We start from the raw sequence: 17,839 nt of genomic DNA on the forward strand, positions 1-17,839 counted from the left end.
TTAATGGAATAAAGCTCCAATTTACAACCAGGTCATCAGAACCGATGTATGTATCTCACACCATCCCGGTAGGGTTGCTTATCTCTTCGTGTCAAATGTAAAGACTTAGTCGCTAATCATCATAAGGGAATAGGAATTAGTACATAAAATAAATCGGCACTTTATCAATAAATAGGTATAAAGCCATCCACCAACTCTTTTTTTTTAACGTTCGGCTTCGGGAGGATGCAGCACCCACACCTTCATCTACAAAAAATGAGAGTTTGACCAGTAATATAAATCTCTGACTCGCTGTGCTATGTTCTCTAGAAGAAAACCACCTAATGATTTACAATATAAATAGACCACTTAATAGTTTTCTTCACCTTTCCTTATCACACCTCCCTCGTTCATCTTTTTGAATGCATAAATCATAATGAAAACTATTTAATATAATAAACTTTATTATTTTCTCCTTTTGATATGCCTGTCTATCCCGTCGTACTATATAGAAAACTCCGTATGACATCATATTGTCCAAGTGAGAGAATATAAATGGAAAAACTATGTCCGTACGTTCTGCTGTCCTTTATGTCTTTCCGTCACACATATTCACAAATGGACGATGAATATATTCAAGCGGCAGTCACAGTGTCTGTTAACTTGGATGATGGTGATTGTTATGAAGATGACGATGTGGTGGCGATAATGTTGAAGATGCCGGAGAGTGGTCCCCCCGCTGACCCATTACAAATGCTATTTAGTTTAGAATAAAATAAAAAAAACACACCATTAACATTGGTGTTGAATTGTATAAAAGGAGAGTTTTGTTTCGACATCAATGTCTGTCTGTGCAACCAACCAACCGACCAACAAACTGTCATCGTCCATAGTTGGAGGCGTAAAGCGGCAGTGCAAACAAAAAGTGAAACAAAACTTTTACTTGTCAAAACGGATAATGTCGGTATTTTTCGCTGTACTGTGTGTTCGAATGCCACTCGTCGACAGCATTGCCATGCAACAATGAGTGTCGTCGCTTGATTGGTTGCATGAAGAAGAAGAAGAAGAAGTGTTGATGAGTCCAGCAGGCAGCCTGAGGAGACAGACAACCATTCAACTATTTAAAGACAAAGTAGGAATGCTGTAGTGGTATGCCATCGAATTAAATGTTTCGAATTCTTGACTTTGTAATAAAAATATGCGTATGAGCATGTGTGTGTATAATTTGGAGAAGAAGAAGAAGAAGCTGCAAAAGTTTGACCTTCTTTCCAAATCGATGCAAAAATACAAAATATGTTGAACTTCCATGAGGAATGTGTAATGGATGGAGAAGGGTTTAAAGATTTTTTAATCAAGGGAAGATAATTGAAGAAATTTTAAAGTTACATCAGACGTGTGGCGATATTGAAGAACAGAGGCCTTCTTATATACGAGACCCTTCGAGGATCTTCTTATATAGGAAACCATTCACTCCCGAATATAAAAAACCCTCGTGGGTCTTCTCAGAGAAAATATCCTTTGGGGGTAAAGGGGTATAGGAAACCCCACAAAGGTCTTTTTATATAGAAGACCCTTCGGCGGTGTTCTTATATAGAAAACCCTTTGTTCGCCTTCTCAAAGAAAATACCGTTTGGGGGTCTCTTACTAGAGAGGATCCTTTGGGGGGTCTTCCTTATATAGGAAGGGTCCTCTTCTATAGGAAACCCTTCGAGGGTCTTCTAATATAGGATACCCTTCGGGGGTGTTCTCATATAAAAAACCCACGTGGGTCTTCTCAGAGAAACTACCCTTTGGGGTCTTCCTATAGGGAGGACCCTTTTGGGGTCTTTATATAGAGAGTGCACTCTGTGCCTTTTTATAAAGAAAACCCTTTGAGGGTCCTCTTATTGAGAAGATCCTTTGGTGGTCTTCTCATTCAGAAGGCCCATTTGGGGGACTCCTTATTGAGAGGATCGTTTCTGAACCTTCTTATTGAGAAGTCCCTTTGGTGATCTTCTCATTGAGAAGACGCTTTGGGGCTTTTCTTATAGAGCACATTTTGGGGTCTTCTTATAAAGAACCCCTTTTAAGGATCTTCTTATGAAGGAGGCCCGTTTGGGGATCTTTTTATAGAGAAGTCCCTTTGGGGATCTTCTTATTGTGAAGACTTTTGGGGTCTTCTTATAGAGAGGACCCTTATGAGGTCCTACTACATATATATCCTTAGGCGGTCGTCCTATTTAGAATATGTTTTTTTGTCTTCCTATATAGAAAACCTTTTGGTGGTCTTCTTATAGTAAATACCATTTGGTGGTCTTCTTACAGAGAAGACCCTCAGGTGGTATTCTTATATAGAAAACCTTTTGGTTCTTCATATTGAGAAGACTCTTTGGGGGGTCTCTTTATAGACCCTCTGTGGATATTGAGCAGATCTTTTGTTCTTTTGATGGTCATCTTATTGAGAAATCCCTTAGGGGTCATCTTATTGAGAAACACTTTGGTATTCTCCTTTTGAGGGTCTTCTTATTGAGAAGTTTTGTTGGGTGTATCGTTATTGAGAAAACCCTTGGGTGGTCTTCGTATATAGAATACGATTGGGTGGTATTTTTATATAGAAGACCCTTGTATGGTCTTCTTATATAGAAGACCGTTGGGAAGCCCTCTTATATAGAAGACTCTTGGGCGGTATTGTTATATAGAAGACCCTTGGTAGGCCGTCTTATATGGAAGACCTTTGGGGGCGGGGAGACTTCTTATAATAGAAAACCATTTGGTGGTCGTCTTATATAAAAGACCCTTTGATGGTCTTCTTTTACAATGGTATTTCATATAGAAGACCCTATACGAACTCTTCTTTTATGGAAGACCCTATACAGGGACGTACGCAGGATTTCATTTCGGGGGGGGCCCAACTTGACCAAAAATCATAAAAAAATTAAATGTTGTGTAGCGTTACGTAAAGCTATTTAAAGGGGTTATGGCCACTTATAAGCATCAGAAAAGTCATTTGCATGCATTTTTTATAAGACATCTATTAAACCTTGAGTTACCTTCTAATGTCTTTTTTTTTTTTTTTTTTTTTTTTTTTTTTTGAAAAATCTTTCTGACAAATGCCTGCCTATAAAGCACTGTTTTTACTAAAGCAGTTTGCGATCAGCAAATATTTTTGTTGGATCATTACGAACCTAATAATCTTTTCCATTATCGAAACGGAATTAAAAAAATCAATTTTCATACATTTTGAACAGTTAAAATCAAAATTTCGATTTTAACAAAAAATGCACCGCTTTCAAAAGTGCCAAAAAAGAGGTTTTTAGTGTCTATGCAATAAACAATAAATGTTTCCCTCGGTAAATTTTTGTCCAATGGACTGGAAATTTTGGCACATATTCCATTCTACATGCACTTTAAAATGAGTTTCGATTTTTCGAATTTTATATGAAATACTGGTACAAAGTATGTAAATTCCATAGAAAGAATTCAAGATATTTAGGATACAATTTTAAATATTTGCAGAGTAGTCACGGTGCACAGTGGATGCGCCCAACGACAAAAATCAAAAAATTCATGTCGTCGTTTTAAAATTTTAAAAATGCAAATAGCTTCAAAACATTCCAGATTTTTCGAAATTCAGCTTATTTTTTCCATTTTTCGCGGTTCTTAAGGAGAAAACGCCTCACAAACATGACTAATTTTGATGAAAAAAATTGTATTTAAAAATGAGAAAAAATGGTTATATTCTAACCGAATTTATGAAATAAAGGACTATTTTTAACGCCTTAACTTAAGTTGAATCATTTAGTAAATTGCCTAAGCTTCAATTTTCTAGTGATGAAAATTCCTCTAAATTGCAAGGGTTGCCAAATATTTTGGTTATAATATTGGTAAAAATGAAATTATTTAATATAGATGTATGGATTTCCTTAAACTTTTAGTCACTTTCCACAAATTCGCACAAATGGTCAATAGTACCAAATTGAAGCCTAGCTCCTGTAGATTTCAAAACTGTATAGACTCTTTGCGGAAATTTGCGGTTTTGGCAGTTATGGCCAAAAGTTAACTCCATTTTTTAGCTGCTGAATTCATATTTTTTGAATTTTTAAAATTATTTTTGTTATCCTTTATTATATTTATGTTCAAAATAATGCTTTTGTGCTATTAGTGATTTCTTTTAACATGGTAACTAGGAGAAGCTCTGAAAACTCGCGATTGAAAAATAAAATGTTTTGGGGGTATACACCTTAATAAATATTTTTTCTTGTTTTGGACACCCTAATGTTGCAACACGTCAAAACGTGGAAATTTTTCACGCACTGAGAACCAAAAATACGTTATTACAGGTAATTCTGCAGAAAATAGGAGATTAAATCTTATAAAGTACAGAAAAATATATGGTAACCCTATGGAAGCTGTGGCCAAAAGTGGACCAATGTCACATTTATTTATAAAATCCTGTTCTAAACTCTGACTTAACTATTAAAGCCTAATCCGTTTAGAATTTGCTAAATATCTGTAAAATACATAAAATCGAGATAGAAATCATATATGGGGGTATAGCAAATCATGGACAAATGTTGACAGTTTCTCGCAGAGAGGTTTACTATGGAATAACAACGCCTAGCACCGGATTACAGCGAATTCGGTTAAACAATATGTTGGCAACAGTAAAATACTTGAATTCAGAATGACTCGCTACATGGGAACCACGCGAAATTTTGGACTTAGGACTCCAATATTTCTGTTAGAGTGTTTCTAGCCCCCGAGGACCAATTGTTAAAAATTTCAGTTCGATATATCATTTTGAAGTATTTTTGTCACACCTTCCCATGTAAGTGCCACCACTGTGCGGTGCTCTTGAATCAAATTTAAATGAAAGGTGCTTACACATGGGAAGTTTTTGCGGATTTTGAAACTACAAAATTCGTAGATGAGAAAAATCGAAAAACAAAAAAAAAAAATCGCCGGATCGCTTTTTAAAAAAATCGCGATTCAAGTTGACATTTTAGGGGTAGTTTAAATTTATGCGATTTTGCTTGGAAGCCGCAAGTGCTATCAAAATGGGAATAAAAAAATGTTGTAGCTATCAAAATTTTCTACAAGATTGACCTTAATAATATTTTCGTAGGTTTTACAACTTTTGAGATATAGAAGTTAAAACTGGGACAATTCAAATTCAATTCAATTCTGTATCGTCTCCTTATAAAACAACGACATGACTGCAATTTCCCAACTTAAACTTATATATCTAAAAAAAATGGTACAACCCAGAAAAAATTACATAAGCCAGTCTTGTAGAGAATTTTCAAAGCTATAAGATTTTTTCATGTCCCACGCCGATAAGACTTGCCGTATTCAAGCAAAATCGCGAAACCCTAACAAAAAAACCTAAAAAATGTAAACTGAGCTTATTTATCTCAAAAATGGTACAGCCTGAGAACAAATCATAAACGTCAATCCTGTAGAGAATTTTTACAGCTACAACATTTTTTTTAGCTCTATTTTGATTGGACTTGTGGTTTCCAAGCAAAATCGTGAAAACCTAAATAACATCTATAAATGTCAATTTTGGCCGCGATTTTTTTAAAAATCCCTACAGCGATTTTTTCTTGTTTTTGGATTTTTCTCATCTACGAACATTGTTGTTTCAGAATTCAGAAGAACTTCCCCGTGTAAGCGGTTTTCATTAAAAGTTAGTTAAGGCGCTCCCTTCATAACATTGTTTTATAAGGGGGCGATAGAGTCAGTGCATTGTCCCAATTTGAACTTTAATATCTCAAAAATGGTAAAACCTACGAAAATGCCGTAAAGGTCAATCTTGTAGAAAATTTTCTAAGTAAAATTGTGAAAACCTAAACAACCCCTAAAAATGTCAACTTGATTCGCGTTTTATTTAAAAAACGCTCCGTCGATTTTTTTTGTTTTTTGATTTTTCTCCTCTATGAACATTGTAGTTTCAGAATCCGCAAAAACTTCCCAAGTGTAAGCACCTTCCATATAAATCACCGTGTAGTATATTTAGAATTGAAAATAGACAATATCGGGCCAGGTTCGGTAAAATCGCCATGTAAAATTTACGCCCCGTTTTTAGTATATTGAAGTTTTTAATCATACATGCCCATGTTATAGTTTATCGCAGAATTTTACAACCACAAAGAATTGCCGTTGTCTTTGCTATAGCACGATTTTTACTATTTCGATGATCTTAGCCGAATTTTTAAGAATATCGGCTGCCGTTGTCTTTGATATGTTTCCAAATGAAAGCATTAAGAAAATTTTAACAGTTTTTGAGATATGGTGCGAAATCTATACAAATTATGGAGTTCTTAGATATATTATAAAATTTAAGGCAATAAATGTAGTTTTTCCAGTTCATTATTTGTCCAAATATTTTATTCTGACCTTTATCTACAAATTTGCTTCAGAGTTCAGAAAAAGATTTACATTGGTTTCACAGATATAGCCCCGAGTTGCTTTAAAAAGTCAATATTTAACAATGTTTAGATGGGACCATAATATCCAAGCCCGATATGACTTAACAAAACGCAACTAGGGCCTTCGTACTTTGGGTCTGTACTTTAAAAAAATCCTCACTTCAAATTGTTTGCACAAGATTACCTTAAAAATGTTGCACAGTGTTATTTACCGGGAGAGATTGAGTCTGATCATATTCTTTTCCGTTTAACTCCTTGTGGAGCATAGTGCCTCTAGAGTCTGATACCAGGATTATTTTTACTTTTAATATAATGCTTAAAAAAGAAGCGTTATATTTTTTTCTTAATTGTACGGTTAGAAGTTTTTGGACTCAATGAAAAACACTTTGATGGACTTAGTTCTATATAGTTTTGACAAATAACAATCGATCCTTATTGAACCCCACTTAATTACTCGCTAATAATAAGCTAATTAATTTTAGAAATGGATCTTATTTTGAGATACACTCCTCTTGATAGTTACCGCGCCCATAAGCTATTTTAGTTGGTCACCGTAGTATTTAGAGCTTTGTCAGGAAGCATGAATTTGTCCACGAAAATAGGATATCGCTGTAAACAAGACTACAAAAAGTCCAAAGGATCCTCGAACAGTCTTTAAACTGCAGTTATGTTTGACTTCTATGAGGACCTGAAGATGTTGTCCAAACTTGATGTACTTTTGGAATTAATTTTGCGAGTGGACCGAGATAGTCCATATTAGGTTCGATATGTGGAGTCTAAAATCATTATTTTGATGAGACCTACTTGTATACACAATCTCGTAACCTTAAAGTCTGAATCTACAAATATACTTCGGTGATGATAAGGAAAAAAATCAAGTGACGCACAAAAACTCATTTGTCTTCAATATTTTCACATACTGTTAAGCAGCAAATTTGTCTAAGATCGAATAACAAAGTTTTGGCGATGGCAGTAAAACAAATATCTAATTGGCTTTCAAGATGTAGTCCACGAAGGACCGACCCTATATACATACCCACAATACTGAACTCGTTATTCTTGTTTTTACAGGATGAGTTTTAAGCCTCGAGAGCTCTATTTAGTTCGAATATGAATAAACTTGGAGTATATTCATTAAGGAATTCGCATTTGATAGTGGAAAGATATGACATGAAGAAGTAATTCAGATTTCATTGGAAGTTTCTCTCAAATACACCATACAAATAACAATTTTTAAAATACTTTCCTACAAAACTTGTTAATGATGTACATTTTTTGTTCAGAGACTTAAGAAAATAAAAGTTTTAATTTGAAATCTGCAAACATACAAACATTTTTATGAGAAAAACATATAATAACTAGTTACAGTAGCTTAAAAAATTTTGTTCGACCAAACCATTTCGGGGGGGCCCGGGCCCCCCGTGCCCCCCCCTGCGTACGTCCCTGACCCTATACGTGGTCTTCTTACACATAAGACCCTATACGTGGTATCCTCTCATATAGAATACCCCATACGTGGTCTTCTCTTTAATAAAATACACGTGGTCTTCTCTTATACAGACGTATAGGGTCTTCTGTGTAAGAGAAGACCACGTATAGCTTCTCTTACACAGAAGACCCTATACGTGGCCTTCTTTCATACAGAAGACCCTATACGTGGTCTTCTCTTATACAGAACGCCATATACATGGTCTTTTCATATACAGAAGACCCTATACGTGGTCTTCTCTTATACAGAACACCAAATACGTGGTATTTTCTTATACAGAAGACCTTATACGTGGTCTTCTCTCATACAGAAGACCCTATACGTGGTCTTCCCTTATACAGAAGACCCTATACTTCTTCTGTCATACAGAAGACCCTATACGTGCGCTTCTCTTATACAGAAGACCCTATACGTGGTCTTTTCTTACACAGAAGACCCTATACGTGGTCTTCTTTCACATAGAAGATCCAATAAGTGGTCTTTTGTTATACAGAACACCATATACTCTATACGTAGTGTTCTGTTATACAGAAGACCCTATACGTGGTCTTCTTATATAGAAGATCCATAAGTGGTATCCTTATATAGAAGTCCTTATACGTGATCTTCTCTTGTGTAAAAGACCCCATATATGGTCTTCTCTTCTATAGAATACCCTATATATGGTCTTCTCTTCTATAAAAGGCCCTATAGGTGGTCTTCTGTTGTACAGAAGCCCCAAACGTGGTCATCTCTTATACAGAAGAACCTATACGCTCTTATACAGAAGACCATTTGGTGGTCTTCTAAATAGAAGACCCTTAAGGGGTCTTCTTATATAGAAGACCCCAAACGTGTTCCTATTCCCTTGTGTGTCTTCATTTATAAAAGACCCTTATAGAAGACTTCTAGGACATCTTCTTATATAGAAGACCATCAGATGGCCTTCTTATATAGAAGAAATTTTATTGCTCTTCTTACAAAACAACCTCAAATAATTTTAAAACTTTCCAAACACAAAAAGTCGAAAAATTTGACGTCACCAATCATGTCCCAGAAAATAATGTTGGTAGGTTGTACTTGTATGTATCGTAATTTGTTAATGTAATTTTGTTTGAATGTTTGTTTATACTTGATGTTTTTGTTGTTGCTGTTATTATTATTTTTGTTTTGGATACAAACCCCTTTTTCCAGACTGAGTCAATCAATTTGAGGTAATCTTATCAATTGTGTTTTTTTCTGTTCAATGTTGTTTTCATCACTTCGTTGATATCTTATCAGGTGATATGATATGAATGTGACGGAGAGAGAGATAGGAAAAAGAGGAGGAAAAGACAACAATGTTTAAATGCTATTTACAAATGCATGAACAATGGAATGCTACTTCCATAAAAAACAATGAGAAGTGATTTTAATAAAACGAAAAGAAAAAACATTTGGATTTTGGTGACAAATTTGAGTGCAAAGTAATTTAAAGCAAAAAGGCAATTTCTTCAAAGTTCGGCCATAACGGCGAAATGTGCCCCATAGTGGAAGATATATTACTGACACAGCTTCCTCACGATAGGTACGAAATAAATTTATTTTAAAAAATAATCATGAAGAAAAACAACAAGATAATCCTGACAAATTTTGAACCAATGATTGCTTAATTATTGTTCCCCTCCTATTACAAGTGCGTCCCATTATGTCAACTATGTCGTTTTTCATTGCACTTCTCATCTTTATTTTGAATATTATCAATAATTGAATAAATGGAGTCTCATTAAAATGTTTAATCGTGTCTGGAATATGTCATCATCAGCCTGTCAGGACTTTGTACCACATGTGGAATGGATGACACATGTAAAAACATGTAAAAGTTACAATTATCACGTCCCCCTTTCACAGTATTATTTATACTGCTGTTTATCATAATTTAACTTGTTTCATCAATTCTTTGTCCAGTAGGCATTTGCATTTCATTAATTAAATAAACAACATTAAATAGAATATATTACAGAAATAAAACCTGATTCAAAATCATTTTTGTTGTAAAATTTTTGCAAAACAAAAATATTGGTGCGTGATTCAGTCAATGGAATAATTGTACGATATATTTGTGTAGCCTCAGCCTTTAGGCAAACGAGGGTATATACTAGGGTTATGACTTTTCGACATTTGTTCTCAAAAATCGTGCGCAAATCGATTTAATTTTTTTTAATGTATGGAATGAAAAGAAAAAATTTCAAAAATTATTCCCTATTGCACGAATGAATAAATGTAAGCCTACTAATAACTAAAATAACGTTTATTCCATTCTAACATTGAAAAAGATCATGCACATACCGCTTTGAAAAAAATTGTATTTTTTTGTTTTTGTTATATCTTTGAAAAAGTCGTTTACGACATTTTTATGATTCTCAGATATAAAGAAAATGTTATGTCAGTTCGGTTATGTCATGTGGCTTTAAAGTTTATTTTGAATTATACATATATCTGCTTACAGTGACTTCAATATTCTGATAAATTCAATAATTCTGATAAATTCAAAATTTAAAATCAATCAATCAATAAAAATCAAAAATCGTGAGTTTTTCACTTCTATAAGGTATAATTAAAATTTTATGTAATCTTAGAAACTCATCACGCTGTGATACAGGGATACGAGGTTGTCAAAAAAAAAAAAAAAAAAAAAAAAAAAACATCTAGTTCATACACTTTGATACGACCAAAATTTTGCCTCCCTCATAGAAATAACGGTTTTAGAACCCAAGTATGTTTGGACGAAGTTTGTTTCAGACAATTTGGAGTCGATTTAGCCATGTCCGGTCGTCCGTCAATCTGTCTGGATATCTTAATTTTGTGTCCAAACTTAGATCAAGTTCGAAGATGGGACTTCGGGTATCTCCCCCACAAAAGTTCAAGTTCGCAAAAAGGATTTACCGAGTTAGTTCATATTTTGCACTTCGTAATATTTCTACGATATATAGAAATATTACGATCACACAAAATTTCGAAAAAGTGCAGTTAAAACCTGGGCCCTATTCTACGAAACAACTTATCAACTTTTCATTTTGCACTTAGCAATATTTTTGACAATTCGCAAATTTTTCCGTTCCACAGAACCCCTATGTTTGATAAGTGATAAGTTGCTAAAAATGAGTTGAGTTTGCTAAGTTTTAAAAAAATTATTGCTCCTTTTTATTTCTGTTTCACAAACGTCTTCTTCTGCTAAGATTTTGCAAAAAATTGTGCCCTTTCGTTCCACATTTTGTTTTTGCAGACAAAATTTTGATACGTTTGTCTAAAATTTGCGGGGTAAACGCCCGCTTTGCCAATGTACATTGTTAAAACAAGTAAAGTTTTTAAAATGTTACGACGGGAGATTTTGTTGGGAAATAATAATATCACGGTAATGACAAGAAATTATAAGGATCGAATTAATTTTTCCGAACTTCCACCCTCCGAACCACCTCCTCTGAACTTCCCCTCTCCAAACTTCCAACCTAAGAACCATCGCGCTCGGAACTTCCACCCTGCGAACCACACAGTTCTGAACTTCCACCCTGCAAACAACCCCATTCTGAACTTCCACCCTGCTAACTTCGACCCTGCGAACCACCTCATTTCGAACTTCGAACCTTCGAACCATCCCATTCCGAACTTCCAGCCTCCGAAACAACCAAAAAACGATGTTTCTCCGTTTTACACTAAGACTAAACCCTCTTTCAGAGTTTTTTATTTTATTTTTATTTTGTTAGTATTTTATTTTTATTTTAATTTATTTTACTTTTATTTTTATTTTGTTTTTACTTTTATTTTAATTCATTTTATTTTATATTTATTTTATTTTTATTTTCATTTTTTTATTTTATTTTTATACCACCCCATTTCGAACTTCCAACCTTCGAACCACCCGATTCCGAACTTCCAGCCTCCGAACCAACCCAAAAATCGATGTTTCTCCTTTTTGCACTAAGACTAAACCCTCTTTCAGAGTTTTTTTATTTTATTTTTGTTTAGTTTTTTTTATTTTGTTTGTATTTTATTTTAAATTATTTTATTTTTATTTTATTTTTTATTTTTATTTTATTTTTTTATTTTTATTTTAATTAATTTTATTTTATTTTAGATTTATTTTATTTTCATTTTTTTTTATTTTTATTTTCATTTTTATTTTAATTTTTATTTTCATTTTTATTTTATTTTTATTTTATTTATATTAATTTTATTTATTTTATATTATTCTATTTTATTTTGTTTTATTTTGTTTGTGAAAAGCGATAAGTTGTTTCATGGAATAGGGCCCAGGGCCTTTTTTATTTGTCTTATTTTATTTTTATTTTATTTTATGTTATTTTATTTTAGTTTATTTAATTTTATTTTATTTTGTTTTATTTTTTATTTTTATTTTATTTTATGTTATTTTTATTTTGTTTTAATTTATTTTTATTTTATGTTATTTTATTTTTATTTTGTTTTAATTTATTTTTATTTTATTTTAAGTTATTTTATTTTTATTTTATTTTGAACAAGTTCAAAATTTGTTGGTGTGAACGATAACTCTCGAAGGGAGCAATCGATTTGGTCCATCATATCCATCGCATGCTCATCATGGTCTGACAAATAACTTCACCTGGCAACCCGTCGTTTGTCTTGGGTCTTACTACCTTCTCATAATTGTCCCCATCTGCAGACGGAGCGATTCATCAATCATGGGAATTCTAATTGGCAGAGTTTCAGAGAGTTCACTAATCACCGCTTCAGAGATCAGTCCAATTCTTCTGATGTTCCGAGAAATCATCAATGCTGCAGCCGCTCGTCATAGACCTGCAGGTTGAATACCCGAAGTGAGACCAAATTTCCCAGCAAAGGCGGCGGGATAAGCAAATAAGTGTCATGAACTTAATCGTGTCAACCCCAGAGTCAGGAAGCTGACACGGGAAGTTAACATGTTGGTCGGCGAGCATAAGTGAGACAAGTGTCTAAATCAGACCTCAATCTAGTTTGGCGACGTTACGCCGACTGATCCGAAGAGGTGAGCGAGCACCCCAGAAGTGTCAGGGCGTAGACAAGAGAGCTACGTCGCATAAGTTATCTTCCTAGCGGGGAGAAACCACCACAATCTACAATGGATGATGTTGCGAATGCATTCCGAAATGCATAATCATCCAAAGCGTTGGTCCCCGATAAAATCTCCCCGGTAATGCTGAAACATCTGGATGAGTCGGAAGGCAAGTATCTCACTTAAGTTTTCAACATGTCGCAAATGGGCAGTGTGTCCCCGCTACTAAAGTCAGAAGGATGCCAGCAAAGGTGAATAATGGTGCAGACCGATTTCGCTCGTATGAAAGACTTGAGGCCTTTGTTGCCGATCGTCAGCATGGATTCCGTAAGCAGTGCTGTACGCCATTTCCACACATATTAGTCGAGGACTTAACTAGAGAAAGCCGTTTGAATTATCAAAAGGCTTTGATACTGTCAAGCACTCCACGCTGTTTAAGGACAACGAGCAGACAATACTCCGGCCAAGTTTGAAAGGTTGGATGATTAATTATACGTGTGAAGAAGTCCAAGGCCCTCTCCTGTATTGTGCCCTCTCCAGGCAGCATTGAGATCGTAACGTATGCAGATAATTGTACGAACTTGGCGTCAGATAACTTCCTTGATGTCATTTGTTAAAGGCTGAAATGCTTATTTAACTGATCTTAACATCCACGCGAGAAATATGCAGATATCCGCCACTAAATCCACGGCCACTTCGTTCACCACATAGATGGCAGAGGTGAGAACTTAGTTGAATGTCATGGCCGATGGTAGCAGAATTCCGGCCACAAACTACCCCAAAATTCTAGGGGTCACATCCGGCAGCATGTTCTCGTGCACAGCAATCTGCCACAAACTGACATGTAGGAATAAGATCCTCAAATCCCCAGTCGGACGCGAGAGGTCGGTCTGTGGTAAGCTGTGCTAAGCCACTACGGTCCGCGAACAAAGATTCTTTCAGTACAGCAATACAATGGCATGCTTTCGTACTTGTTACCGTGAGAGCTATCGTAATCACCATATTATGGATAGGACTCCTCCACCCAGGCATGTCAGAAGGGATCTTCATGATCCAGAAAGAGATGTCCAACGTTAGAAGAAGCAGGTCTATCAAGCGGGTTAAAATAGCATTCACACAGATGCCAGACGCGTAAATGAGGTCCTCGAAAAACATCCCCCTAATATATCGCAGCAGATGAGCGCCAGCAGCTACGACGAACCAAAGTAGTTTTGGCTCAACTACGCTCGGAATGGTGCAACCGTCTTAATTCCTATAGGCAAAGATCGATGATACCGTGCAAAACATCTGTCCAGAATGTGGCACAGATCCGCCCGACACACTGCACCTGTTCAACTGTCCTACCCCAAACCTACTCAACTAACTCCAGTAGATTTGTGGTTGCACATCCCATCGAAGCAGCCACAATCCTAGAACTGGAGATAGACCCAGAGCCAGATTAAACAGAACATTAATTTACAGATATAAAATAAAAACGCTGTTATAACAACAAGGACAGGGAAATCGATCGAACAACTTCTCTATTTGGCGCCCAACGGAGGGTGCAAATCTAATCGATGTATATTTTCTTCAGACGCATGTCGTCGCAGTTGCATAACAAAATGAAAGCTCTACAACTCTGAAGCATGAAAATAAAAATAATAAACTTATATGCATAAAGTGGCGCCCAACGTAGGAAATGCCTATTATTGTACTAAAGTTTGATTAATTTGAGGAATTTCTAAACCCTATATACATATGTATGTATACAGAAACGTGACTTGCGAACTGAGTAAGGGAGACAGCTATGCCATTAGCGGGCTACAAGGCACTGACGTTGGATGTCCAGGCCAAAAGGTTGAAAGAGTGAATGAGCAAAGTCAATTGCCCTAGTACCCTAGTCTTATGAACAATCGTCAAAAGTTATTTGGTGTGATTAAATATCTTTCCTACATTGTTTCCTTAGAACCAGCGGCCCAGTCAAAATACTGCGGGAGCCTATGTGACAGGTCTGTTTGATCTTCTCTTTTGGCGCCCAACGGAGGGCGCCATAATAATAGATATACACTTTCAGTAGTAATAAAAAATTTAAAGCTCTACAGAAGAGCGAAAACATGAAAATAAAAAATAATAAACTTATCTGAATACAGTGGCGCCCAACGTAAGGTATGCATATAATACCCTCCACCATAATATGGAGGGTATAATTAAATTTGTCATTCCGTTTGTAACACATCGAAATATTCATCGGAGACTCTATAAAGTATATTCCTTATCAGGGTAAAATTCTATGTCGATATAACCCTGTCCGTCTGTCCGTCCGTTCGTCTGTTGAAATCAAGATACAGCTCCCCATTTTTAAGATAGAGCTTTGTAATTTGGTATAGAAGTTTCTATAACTCCTACGTTTTGATATAGCCCCCATATAACGGCACCCCCCGATTTTCGGCATTTTTAAGGTTTTAGCTTTATTATCACACCAAAATGACTGAAATTTGGTTCTTAGTCTTCGTTGGGATCATACAACTTTCCCCCAGAATTTTGTCGGTATAGGTCCACGCCTTCATATAGCCCCCATAGAACGCTACCTCCCAACTTTCGGTATTTTGAAGGTTGTGGCCTTAATATTCCTCCGAAATTGCTAAAATTTGGTATTTAGTCTTCGCTGGGGGTACACAAAACTTTCCCCCAGAATTTTGTCGGTATAGACCCAAGCCTACATATAGCCCTCATAGAACGGCACCTCCCGATTTTCGGTATTTCGAAGGCTGTGGCCACAATATTCCTCCGAAATGGCTAAAGTTTGGTACTTAATGTTCGCTGGGGTTAAAAAACATTCCTCTGGAATTTTTTCGGTATAGGTTCACGCCTACATATAGCCCCCATAGAACGGTACCTCCCGATCTTCGGTGTTTTGAACGTTATGACCACAATAATCCATCGAAGTGGCTGAAATTTCGTATTTAGTGTTCGTTGGGTTCATGCCTTCATATAGCCCCCATTGAACGGTGCCTCCCGATTTTCGGTATTTTTAAAGTTTTTGCCTCAACATTCCACCAAATTGGCTGAAATTTGGTGTTTAGTCTTCATTTGGGGTATACAACTTTCCATATGAAATTTGTCGGTATAGGTCCACGCCTTTATATAGCCCCCACAGAACGGTACCTCCGGCTTTTCGGTGTTTTGAAGTTTGTGGCCTCAATATTACACCGAAATGGCTGTAATTTGGTTTTTAGTCATCATTTGGGGTATAAAACTTCCCATATGAAATTTGTGGGTATAGGTCCACGCCTTTATATAGCCCCCACAGAACGGTACCTACCGAATTTCAGTGTTTTGAACGTTATGGCCACAATAATTCATCGAAGTGGCTGAAATTTGGTATTTAGTGTTCGTTGGGGTATTAAACTTCCCCTCTAATTTTGTCGGTATAGGCCCACGCCTTTATATAGCCCACATAGAATGAGAATAAAAGTAAAAAAACGTATCCGATTACAGTGGCGCCCAACGTAGAGCATACCTATTATTGTATTGAATTGGGACGTTTGCGGACTTCAGGACACTGACGTTGAATAACCAGGCCGCAAAAGATTGGAAGAGTGGATGAGTTGAGTCAATACTGCAAGAGACAGGTATATTTGATCTTCTCTTTTGGCGCCCAATGGAGGGCGCCATAATAATAAATGTATACTTTCTTCTTAAAGTTCTTAAGGCACTAACGTTGGATGACAGGGCCAATAAGTTGAAGGAGTGCATGAGCAGCGTCAGTTGCGCACTCCTTGTAAGGCACCATAGTGTCATGCCAAGTAAAATTCTACAGTAAATCCGTGAACTGAATCTGATACGGCAGGGAGCTGGGCGTCTGAGGAAGCCTTTTAAAAAAATTGTTGTTGTAGCAACATAGAAACCTAAGTAGAAGCATAGTTTTGATGCTGGCTTAGCAGGCGCTGGCCGAAACTCAATGGTTTCCGGTCAATCCGGTACGAAACTATCCTCTAACCTGGGATTCCCCCGTTATTCGAGATTTTTGTCCAGCTCAATAAAAATACTAATGGTTCGCGGGGTCAGGAATAACTATCGCAACGAACAGCTAATAGAAAATCACTTTAATTTTGGTTCACTAAGTTCACAGGAATATTCACTCAATTTATATAAAGAAGACTCGAATATGCAGCTCAAAAGAGCACAACTTCGAACACTATTTAAATCTAATAGTACAACACTTCCATAGAAATGCTTCTTATTCCACTAATTCTTATTTTCCAACTTACCGCAAATAACTGCCACTATCACTGTGTTGAAGCATGCTGCTAGCCGAATGATGTTGTTGCTGGTGTTGTATTTGATGATGATATGTCGCCGATGAAGATGACGTCGATGACAATGCACTTAATTCCACATAATCCGCTGTTGTAAGAGGTCTTAAACTGTTGGTACTACTAATACTACCGGAACGACTTGCTGCTGTTGCCAGTTGTTGGTGGTGCTGGTGTTGATGGTGCAGTTGTTGTTGTTGCTGTTGATGATGATGATGGCTGTTTGCAGCAGGAAATGAGATCAATTGATGTTGCTGTTGGTGTAATGGGAAAGGTGGCCGACCAGCCATTGCCACGGACATTGGTAAGAGGGCACTGCCAACACCACTACTAGCACCAACAGCACTGCCAACACCTACGACAGATGAGTGTGAATTTGTGGCTGCATTGCCACCATTGCCTGCCGTTACAATGGGTGAAGGTATGGATTTGTTGGAACCACTGCCGGTGCACGATGAAGAACCCATAACATTTGATTGTGGAGTATGGGCAATACTGGTATAATGCTGCAAGAAAAACAAAAAAATCCAAATGAATAAACTACAAAATGTTAATAAGAGGAGAGACTTTAAAACATTAATTTCGCTTCGTTTTGGTTTGCTTTGCCTTTTTGTTATTAACTTTCAATCATTTTGCACAT

At 36.2% G+C, this 17,839-nt stretch overlaps 1 protein-coding gene across 2 annotated transcripts in view; it reads right to left on the minus strand.

Moving 5' to 3' along the window:
• Positions 1 to 17,839, minus strand: part of RhoGAP19D (Rho GTPase activating protein at 19D) — a 337,437-nt gene that overhangs the window by 158,461 nt on the left and 161,137 nt on the right. For both annotated transcript variants that reach the window (XM_073976963.1, XM_073976962.1), the window contains exon 4: positions 17,155 to 17,705. In XM_073976963.1, coding sequence (XP_073833064.1) covers positions 17,155 to 17,705 — 551 coding nt within the window. The remainder of the gene's footprint in view (positions 1 to 17,154; positions 17,706 to 17,839) is intronic.

This window comes from Musca autumnalis, unplaced genomic scaffold (genome assembly GCF_047663935.1).
Source record: "Musca autumnalis isolate F117 unplaced genomic scaffold, ASM4766393v1 scaffold_3, whole genome shotgun sequence".
Lineage (NCBI taxonomy): Eukaryota > Metazoa > Arthropoda > Insecta > Diptera > Muscidae > Musca > Musca autumnalis.